General features: G+C 37.6%; 1 protein-coding gene across 2 annotated transcripts in view; it reads right to left on the reverse strand.

Annotated features, from left to right (window-relative positions):
- The window catches only part of LOC107653379 (V-type proton ATPase 116 kDa subunit a-like), a 28,369-nt gene that overhangs the window by 2,082 nt on the left and 15,015 nt on the right, over positions 1–11,272 (reverse strand). Inside the window, exons 10-19 of one of the 2 annotated variants that reach the window (XM_016440085.1) lie at positions 8,583–8,795; positions 6,362–6,512; positions 6,020–6,159; positions 4,173–4,336; positions 3,216–3,306; positions 3,012–3,130; positions 2,713–2,929; positions 2,512–2,619; positions 1,652–1,762; positions 301–318 (exon numbers count right to left, since the gene is read on the reverse strand). In XM_016440085.1, coding sequence (XP_016295571.1) covers positions 301–318; positions 1,652–1,762; positions 2,512–2,619; positions 2,713–2,929; positions 3,012–3,130; positions 3,216–3,306; positions 4,173–4,336; positions 6,020–6,159; positions 6,362–6,512; positions 8,583–8,795 — 1,332 coding nt within the window. The remainder of the gene's footprint in view (positions 1–300; positions 319–1,651; positions 1,763–2,511; positions 2,620–2,712; positions 2,930–3,011; positions 3,131–3,215; positions 3,307–4,172; positions 4,337–6,019; positions 6,160–6,361; positions 6,513–8,582; positions 8,796–11,272) is intronic. The other variant, XM_016440091.1, reaches the window with a different exon arrangement.

Below are 11,272 nucleotides of genomic sequence, written 5' to 3' on the forward strand. Positions count from 1 at the left end.
ATCATCAGCATCACTTGGTGTGATTTATATCGTAATTACACTCCAGCACGGCTCACTGGATCATTCCTATGTAATGATGGTGGCTAACAAAAAGGAAAATGAATGTCTAGAAAAGAATCTAATTGTACTGGAAAAGAACCAAACACCAACTACAGGAGACAACCCAAGACTGAAGCCTGCAGTAACACACACAAGCCACCAAGCAAGAGGATTGGATGGGTGATGGTGCACATACACACACACAAATGTAAAAAATGACAACAAACATCTACAGAGAGTCGAGAGGCTGTCTGCTCTTACCACTTCCTCCTCTGACAGCTTGGAAGGTAATCAGACACATGCACAGACAGACACACAGGGTTAAAATAGGGTTAATGACAGAATCTGATGAAGAGATAGTGAGAGGAAAAATACACTTAGATTTACAGAAAATGCAAAGATCTATTGACCAACACATTTATTGTCAGTCACAGCAAAATGAAGTTGCCCCAAAAAGTATTCAGACACTTAAGTCACACCTACAAATGAATGACAGTGCGTTAAATAAAATATAATAAAGCAAGTGGCATTTAATTTAAAAAACACAAGTAAAACACATCATAAAAAGATTTGCTAGGTTTAAAACAGACATGATTTGGACAATATTTTGGACATTTTCTGTTTGTCAAAAGAGTAATGTGATGTGATGAACTACACCTGCTAGGACACCTTTGCGAAACTGAGGGGGACTGAATTATATGTCCAGTTGTCCACTAAAAATCGGTTGAGAAATGTAAGCTATTTACAAGGTCTAGTGTCATTTGTATGCAGATGCCACTTGGTTTTTGTAAATTGATACATTTTTAAGTGCGGCTTCAGTGACCAATTACTTTATAGAGTCACTGAAAAGGCCAAAATGAGAGAGATAAACAATCCTGGGGATTTGACTTCAGTCTCCAGTAAATTAACTTTAATGGCTGACTGTGGTTTACTGGCAGGCCTGTTTGGAATGGAAAGAGGAAGATTATTTGGCACTAATGCAATGAAATGATTGCATCTCAAACCTCAAAATAATCCAGGTTATCTGTCTCCATTTTATTTCCAGAGAAGTTTAGTGTTTTGAGGCTGGTGGCCATGGGATACAGTGGTTGGGGGGAGAGATAGTGCTTTTAAAAGGGGCTGCCCCAGTTTAGACCAGCATTGGTATGCAGATCACAGATCCAGTGAGTCACAGAATGGAATGCCCACTGCAGGCGAGCGATCCCACTGCCAACTGCGGCAGTTTTTACATGCAGTTTTTGGTACCTGGGTGTAACTTGTCACCGTGTGGGTGGAAACAAGTTTCACATAGATTACTATGAAGAAATTAACTTTACTTATTCTCATGATAAAGCGTTAAGTTATTCTCAGGATCAACAGATGACATCACATGTCGGACAGAAAAACCTGACCCAAACAAATACCCAGATAAATGGGTTGGCAGAACTTATGTCATTCTCTGGCTAAAGAAAGACTATTGTTAGAGTTCACAAACTAAAGCATCTTTGTAAAATGGAAAAGAAACAAGGATGGGTAAACTATTTAATGAGTAAAATAAATTAATAGTTATTTATATAGGCTAGTTAAGAGAGAGACAGGGAGACAGATTACAAGAAAGAAAATGTTCCCTCACCTCAGGCAATTCTTCTTCTAAGTTTTGGGAAAGCTGGTCATGTTGTATGATCTCAGCTTCATCCTCTGTGGGGCCGTTACCCACACGGATTCCCCCAAAGTTTTGCATTCCCTGCAGCAAAAGTCACACTAGGTCATGATTGTGTGTAGAAGTAATGCATATGTTTTAGCTGAGCCATTATATAATAATCTAGGTTATCATGGTTCCCATGCTTTCTAACCAATAAAAACAGCATATTAGAATGATTTCTGAAGGATCATGTGACACTGGTGACTGGTGTAAATTAATGAATAAATTACATTTGAAAATATTAAAATAGAAACCTGTTATTTTAAATTGTAATACATGCATATATATATATATATATATATATATATACACACAGTATATATATATATATATAAATATATAAAATTGTATTATAAAAAATAATTTTCTAAAACAAAATAATACAATATTTCAGTTCTACTAAAGTTTTATCAAATAAATGCAGCCTTCATAAGCATAAGAGACTAATTAAAAAAATATTTAACTATCCTACTAACCCCAAACCAGTAGAGTATATTAACAATAAAAAATTACATGATCTTTCAAAGATTGTATTAATTTCCATGACTTTTCCAGGGCTGAGAATTACTTATGAGACATCCAGGTGGACATTAATGAATATTCTGAAGAATTTCATTACTGATGTAGTAATGATTGTTCATGTTTACAATCTAAACACTCCACATCCCACATACGCCTTATTCTGGACACGGAAATTACAAGATAAAAACAAAAGACACTGTCTAAAAATAAAAAGCTTCAAAACTGGACGAGTAGCAATCTCGAATGTGGCGTGTCAAACAGGTCCTTACCAGATGTCTTTTCCAGAGGTATTGCCTGCGCATTACTAGGGTCTTTACTATAAGCATACACGGTACACAGGCGAGAGCTGTAATAACTAGCAGACACTGAATTACAATCTACAGAGACAGAGAAAAAGAGAGATACATTAGTTTTAAATGTCAAGTTGTCTCATTTGCCACATATATTGATGAATTTGTCTGTGTGTGTACCTGTCCCGTGTAAAAAGGTTTGTTGGTGGGATCATTGTAGCTGAAGAGGCACATGTTGATGAAGGCTATTAGAAGGCTGGGGGCTTCTTTTGAGCTCTTGGCATCATATGCCAACCACTTGTAAAAAATGAGCAGCACCAGGTAGCCAAAAAGACTGACCATGAAGATGATCTCAGGAATAAAACCCAGGAAAATATTCAGAGGTTTGTTGAAGTACCTTCATACGTAGACAAACAGACTTAAATTAGCATTAAATGTTAATACAGATCTATTGAGAGTAACAACGGACAAGAGCGTACAGGTGATTGAAAAGACTGAGAGTAACTCCAAACGTCATGTGGATGACTCCCAGAATTATCGACATCTTCATCTTGAACGAGTTCAGAAACGTCAGCTTATTGGTGGCAATGTTCCAGATCTGTAAGATGAGAAAGGAAACTGCTCTTAAAGGGCTGATGTTAGACTATCTTTGCCACAGAACTGTTCAGAAACTAGGTGCTTACTGGGTCAATGCCAATTGGATAGGGTCCATTAAATACTTTTGGCACAGCAGGGTCCAGCTGTAATACCCGGTTATCATCCAGTGTTTTAGACCTGAAAGAATCAATGGAAAATCAGTGTTAAAAAATAATCATGACTTACTAGCCATGTATGAAGATCTAATCTGAATTAGGGGTCGACCGATTATCGGCGCCGATATTAAGCATTTTTATGATTATCGGTATCGGCCATTTTCAAAACCGATTCGCCGATAAAATAACTTAATTTTGAAACGCGCTATTTGGCTCTGATGCAGCCTGTCAGAACTCACCACTCTGTGGCCTAAAGCAGTCTCCGCCCACCACCCATCTGATTTGTTGGGAGTCACAAGTCAGACCAATCAAAGCGGAATTCACTCTCACTCCTAAAGCGCTTGCTAACTGGAGCTGCTTCGGTGATCATGCAGCATCAGTTGTCTCTCAAAAGGTAAGGCAGCAGCAGACGTTGCTTAAGTTAAGCAATAAATTGCAAGCCACTAACTGTTACACTGAAGTTGCAAAACACCTCAATATTATCTATGATTTCCGCGATGTGGAAAACGCGGACGGAATCGCGAAATCCAGTCATATAAATGGAATTTACTGTATGAATTTACTGACGCGGAATGTCACGGAATTTGTCAAAGTTTGGATGAATTTAATTTTGACATTAATTTTCATTTTTATACCAGACATATATATATCGGTTCAAAATATCGGTTATCGGTCTACTTGATCTGTAATAATCGGTATCGGCCTTGAAAAACACATATCGGTCGACCCCTAATCTGAATGATCAATTCAAAAAGTGGCTGATTATGATAAAATTATGTACAATTTTTTGAGGGCCTCAAAAAAACAAAACAACAATAACAATAACAACAACAACAACCCTCAGAGCAAGATCAATGTAAAATCAATGGGTTGGAATGAACAACTCACGTCCAGTTGCCTCCTTTCTCTCCAAACATGGGTCTGACACTCCAGCCCGAGCCAAAGACATTGAGAGATTTGGAGAAACAGTCGTTGTAGATAATCCCAGTATAGACTGAAAATATTCCCATCAGGAGAATAATGTAACGGCCCGCAAAAACCATGTTAAACATCTAGAGAGAGAGAGAGAGAGAACACTGTGATTTATAACCAAATAAATGTAGAATCAACAAAAAAAAAAGTATATTTAAAACATTTGTTAAAAAGCATCTGTTTACCAATTACTATCAAGGTTCCTTGAATTTAAGTAAAAGCCATAATTTATGCCTAAACTGTACATTTTCAGACCATGTTTTTTAACAGAAAATTATAAATCTTATAACTTTTAAAACTAAACTTAAAACAATCATCACACAAATCCACTCTAATAAATGTCACACTTAGCTTTAGTGTGAAGTAAACTAGGGGTGCACCGATCTGATACTCAGTATCGTATCGGCTCCGATACTGCCATTTGCTGCAGGATCGGGAATCGGTCAGATGAGACAGATCCAAATCCGATATTGTGCGTATACTATTCTGTGTTATTATTAAGCCCCATGAAAGGCACAAAAACATTATAAAGCACCATAATGTTTTTGTGCAATAGGTTCCAAGTGTTCTGAAGCCTTTTCATAGTATAATGTGAGGTGCAGATGAATATTTAAGTCATTAAATTCAAGTTCATGTAAACTCGTCAGTCATCCTCCATTCAGCATTCAAACAGTGTGTCGCATTCGGTTACGACAGTCAAGACGGTGAAACTCTCTCAAGATGATTCAGTGCTCCTATTATTATACTTGATCTGTAGATAAAGATCAATGGTTTTGCATAAAAGGACTTTATCTTGCTGGAGTTTAGTGCTGTTTCTAAATTATGTTACTTTCTACCGTGTGTCTGTTAGATCACAACACTGGAGTAGAGAGCACTATGAATCATTCTTCACGTGCACAGCAACTGAAATTTAAAACTGTTAAAAGAAAAGACTCTATCACAGATATAATACACTACACATCAATATCTCTTCCCTTTGTGCTTTGAACTTTTCTATGCGGAGCGCTGCACGCTGTGACTCCGAGTTGCTTCAAGCACATCATTCTGTGCACGTGATGCAAGCGCTTTGTGCTGCTCTGTATTGAAAGAATGTTAATAGCCTTTCTTGTTGTCTTATCTATCATATGTTGCTGCCTCATTACTGTGCTATAAATGTAAAAGAAATATATTATAAAATAATACATTTTAATTTTCAGTATATATTTATATATAAATATATTTACTTGTTTTTCATGGATGCATTTTACAATACAAAGAGTAATTATGTAACATTTTACCAGATTTAGTCCTACACTTATTCACTTCAATTTCTTCCCCACTAAATAATATTTTTTTTTTTTACTAAATGTTTAGATTTTATAAAATGATTGTGCACTCATAATTTTTCTAGAGTAACTTTTGCTGATAAAATATCCACTAATCTAGTTTATAATAGTATTTTTGTCATAGATTATGAATGTATATTTTTTTAATTTGTTATTTTTCTGTATAATGAAGTTGTCTATATTTAGTAGATTGTGTTTAACACACAAAACAGTGATGGTGCATCCCAGTAAACCATAATAAAACTTTTATTATTCACATTCGAAACTTTAATTTTCATGCAAAATAACACAAAATCACTAGTTAAAAACAATTAGGATCAATATTTTCTGTATTCAGGATCTATACTTGGCTATATGACATGAATAATATTTGATTTGAACAAGATGATCAAACAATAATTATGAGATCAGTGGATAAATGGATGGGAGGATGGATACCTCATTGTCGTTTTTCTGGGCAATTAATCGGCTCTCTCGCAGTACCAAATAAAGTGCAGCGCAGGTCATGAGTACACCGTGACCCAGATCGCCAAACATGACCGCAAACAGGAAGGGGAAGGTGATGATGGTGTATGGAGCTGAACAAATGAGCACAAGCATGGATACAAACAATATGTTTTGACACTCACAAAAAAAAATGTAATAAATAAAAAAACATTAATTAATTAATAAAAAAAAAAAAAGTAGCACAACAGGACTTGCTGATCTGCAGCTCATTTTAATCACTACAGAGGGCTTTGGGACTTGCTCTGTGACAAAAATATTAAAGGTCAGGGTTACCTGGGTTGATTTCCCGGTAGTTGCTGATGCCGTAGGCATCAACGATGCTCTGAAAGCCAGAGGTAAACTTATTGGTTTTGTTGTAGGTGGGTGGGGTCTGTTTGGTCTGCATTCTGTTCAGGATAGAGGGAACAGTGGATCCACTTTTCTCCTGCATGAAATAGAGCGAAATTTAAACAAACAGTCATGCAATAAAACAAATGCTCCAGTTTGCTTCCCAGTAAACAGTGGCTCAGTTTTATGCATGCCTGTGCCCACACGTATAGACATATCTTTGCAACTCTACATTGCATTTATGTAAATGTTCATTTATCTGTGGAAACTTGTTTGCTTAAATTGTGAACTGAACTTGAGTACTGAGTCTACAGCATGTAAGTTCGTATGGAGGCAATGTGTAAGACAGTTGATATTAATAGCTGCTAGTTAAATAAGGCATGAGGAAGAATGCCATGTGTACGTACAGCCTTTGAACTAGCATGCAAGCACAATCCCTCACATTTCAACAGACTGCCTACATGAACTTAACACTATTACACTTCTAGTGTAAGTTCAGAAGGAAGCCACTTTTCTGTTACCAAACAATGCCTTACATGGATTTACAAATTGGCTGTAAGAATCCATCTGTAGATTGCTGTAAGTCCAGCATTACATAAACTATGTCTTTATAGGGTTTTAACCCTATAAAGACTGAGAGGCAGACACAGAAGAACAGAAGGTGAATTTGTGTGAGCAGTTAATCCTCTTACAATGTGACTATTATAAGGTTAACATTGCAGTGACCTCTGACCCTTACACTATAACCTCTCACCTCAGGGCTTACAGGAATTACACCCACTCTGCCCTCACTGTCCTGCTGCAAGGTGTGAGAACCCGGACCTCACAGAGGCATCACACCATTTGCTGTGAATAAGCTATGAGAATCTACAATCCATCACTGAAGGGATCTTCAGCACATTACTATACCAATCAATTCACTGAACTGTGTAATAAATCAGGAAATAAATACTATGCAAACCAATCTCTCTTTAATATCTGTCATAACATAGCGGAGAACATACTTGTATATACAAATTTGGTTCAGGTGTTTAGTTGAAGTTGAGATTGCTGTGCCAAAGCATTGACAAACAATCATTCTGACTTAATGGCTATTAAATAAAGGCACTGTATACTGGTATGCAATAAAAACACATTATAAATGTCTTTTAAATACATATTTCAACTTTTTCATGAAACATTTATGTATTTTCCAATTCATTTAATGTAAATCTGAATTTATATGTTTTATCGGTTTTCTCATCAGAGCAGAAGTGATAGACAGAGTCCACTTGTGGTGCTGTGAGAAGGGGATCAGGTTTCAGCTGCTCTAGACCACAGGGAAATTCAAACTTTGATCTGAGGGGTCTCATGACTCAATGTAAAAGCATCTGGGCATTCCGTCCTAACACTCAGTCCCGTGTGCATGTGTCTGTGTGTCCTGGTATAATAGAAGCTAAAGGCACATTTACAAAGTGTGAGTCATTGTATGTGATGACAAGAACAAATCGGCTTCTCCTTAGAGACAACATGTGTGTGGTGGTAAATTGGCCTAAATACAGCTCCAGTGTAATGCAGCTTACAACAGGACTTTTTTTTAAGACCTGCACAAATGAATACTTAATACTTTATGTCCATAAAGATCAAACCCATACGATCTCAAAACAAATCCTGTATCTCAGATTCTTTTACTTAAATATGTCCCAAAACTGCTTTAAATCGTTCAACAACAATTTTTTGTTTCAATAGGATATACTGTCTCAAACCATATCACGGGGTCTTTAAAATATCTATAAACTACAACAGCTCTAATAAGCCTATATTATTTCTCAGATTAGCCTAAATACAGCTTTAGTACATCCCTAATTAGAGTTCAAATGACAATGACGCAGGCCAATTGAAACATCTAAGATGCTGATTTGAGATCAGATATCATGCATATAAATATGAATGAATGGGACAATGAATGTTTTCCTATTGCAATGGGAATTGAGTGATGCGCTCATTAGAGAGTAAATGGAATTATAAAGAGGGAAAGTTATGTTGTGATTTGATTTGCTGGATTCAGTTATACTAGGTAGCAGCCTGAAGCTTTGAGACACTGTACCAACCTCCTCTGGCTTAAGATCTTAGTAGTTTTACAGAAACATCAATCAATATACGTGTATGCATGAGTGTGTGTCCTCACCGTGCCCCGACGCAGGGCAAACTGAATGGAGTCTAGATCCGACACGGGGCACCAGATCTCAGCAATCAGACACTTCTGAGTGACATCGATGTTGCAGAGGTTCAGAGTGTGATAAATGGCTTTCATTTTCCGGACCTTGATGAACCATACCCGGACAGTCTTGGCAGCCGCCTGCAAAACACGCTGCCTGTGATCCTCCGTCTGATTCAGCACCTGGAACACACAGCAGAGAGGAAGAGGAGGGACCAAAACAGGAAATATGAGATAACTGAACAGGTGAGGTGACATACACAATTAGAACTGAAAGAGCAACCTGAGAGACCTGAATCTCAGCAGACTGCAGTTTAGTGTCAAGTCTGACATAGAAACATGGTAATGTTCAATATCATATAAATGTCTAAATGATTTTCCATACAAAGAATAAAACTGTTGTGAATATATTTTTTTATGGCTGATGTCAAGTCAGGCGAAGTACACAAAGTAATGGTTCTCCATTTAGTTTGAATTCGACATGACAGAAAAAAAACATTTGGGATTCAGTAAGGAAGATCAGTAATGGCTCTGGATGATTCACTGGCTCAGTTAATCTGATTCAAACTGTTCATTCGCTCATGAGATTGTGCATCTTTTTGAGGACCCATCAAAAGTCATTTGTTTTTGCATGGAACAAGAAAGATTTAGAAGTATTTTGCCAATGCCATCCCACTTTTGTTGCAATAGTTATTCAGAGGTATTGCAAGAATAGTGACAAACAGGAGCTCAACTTCGGTTATTTGTTCACTGAAAAAGTATACAAGCCACTTCTGTCTGCTCTTTTATGAACAGGAAAATTCAAGAGCCACACCTGTTGGTAAATATGTTTGTGAATCCTAAACATGAGTTATGTGAACATAGCCAGTATGGCTTCTATTTAAGTAAGGTGGATTTCTCAATCATTCAGGAGTGGCCAGGGAAGTGTGCCAGTATCTGGTTGGCATGTTGGTGGCTACATTAACGTCCAAGTGCGCATTCTTGCTCACACGGGTGGGACATACGCAGCCGCCCACTCTGAAATCAGACACACTTGCCCATGCTAGAATATCCCACATGCTCAGCCATGCTGGAAACATACAGAGACTCACCCACGCTGACAAATCAGGCAAACTTGCCCACTCTGGGATTTATGTAATAAAATGTAATTATGTAATAAATTAAATAATGTGTCCCGAAGAGCTTCGGTCTTGCTCAAACCGCAACAGAAACACCAACAAGGCATGTGTATCATACTAAAGGATACCAAATTCTCTAAATCTGTGAGAGGAACACAGTGACATTAACGATTCCTGCCCGACAGACACACACACACACACACACACACACACACACACACACTCGCACACACACACACGTGCATAGTGACCATTCTCTCTCATCTCAGGGGCAAACAGGCCCGCTAATAGCTCGAAGTGAGTCAGTGACATGGAACTCGAGCGTGCACTCTGTCCCACCACTGTCAGTACTCTTGTGCTTGGATATGTTCCTTCATTTCTTTTGAATAGTCAGAGAGCAAAGGGATATGTATGTGAGTTTTCAGAAGGCGTGGGATAAAAGAGAATCAGTGAATAAGTGTGGCATATATGAAGAACAAACTCCCTCAGTATTTGGATATGCACAGACAAGAACTCTCACTATGAGACAGTCGCTGTGAAAAGCACCTTACATTTGAAACCAGATGTGATGCGATGACAACAAGACTTTCTTTTCCCAAATCAGATTTTTGTCAATCGATTTCCGTTGGCCAGTTTTGAGGTTAGCCCTGCCTACAATGGCCTAAAATGTTGCTTCACATAGCTGTCTATAGACCTTAATCAGGTATTTTGAATTTAACACAGATAAAAACAAGGCTGTGAGGGACAGACTTACAGTCTTCACAATAACACACACTGTAAAGGTCCTAGATCACGTAATTTTCACAACTTTTAAAGCTGTTTTATGGAGTTTTTGTCTACTGAGAGTTCATTTCAAAAAGATGTCTCATAAGCTGAACAATCGGTATGTTGTTAAACAACAGTACAATCCATTGAACTTACTGTCCTTCGAACCCTTTACAACCTTTTATTTCATTCCTGTCAAAAATTAAACATGGCACAACCCTGAGTAAGGTTTATTAAAGTTCAAATTCTGATTGGCCAATTTTTTTTGTTTAACAGCATATCACTATCAACGAGTGTAGAAAAATGGCATGATGCGGAAATTTGTACATGCCACTGTGCAGACACTGAATAAATCTAACGTGAGAACTAAGCAGCAGTGATAAACTACCACGCCATGTGCTAAAGGTCTAAACTGTGTGGGCACACACACACACACACACACACACACACACAGATGAGGACATATCGACTTTGATCAGACTACAAACAGGTGGTCTTGCCATTGTGCCGGTGCTTACATCGTTACTATATCAGCTGATGCAGATGCACAGAGATATAGGCGATGCCATCTGAATAAGCAGATCAGATTTCATAATTTGTAAAATGACAGTGCAAACAGTGTGGCAGGATTTGAAAACTAATTCAGATTTGGGGGCAAAGTGAACAAAGCAACAGAGAAAACAATCTTAACAGAACTAGATCCGGCATCCATAATATTTAAAGGGGTCATATGATGCGATTTCAAGTTTTCCTTTCTCTTTGGAGTGTTACAAGCTG

This window comes from Sinocyclocheilus anshuiensis, unplaced genomic scaffold, assembly GCF_001515605.1.
Source record: "Sinocyclocheilus anshuiensis isolate Anshui unplaced genomic scaffold, SAMN03320099.WGS_v1.1 scaffold2013, whole genome shotgun sequence".
NCBI lineage: Eukaryota > Metazoa > Chordata > Actinopteri > Cypriniformes > Cyprinidae > Sinocyclocheilus > Sinocyclocheilus anshuiensis.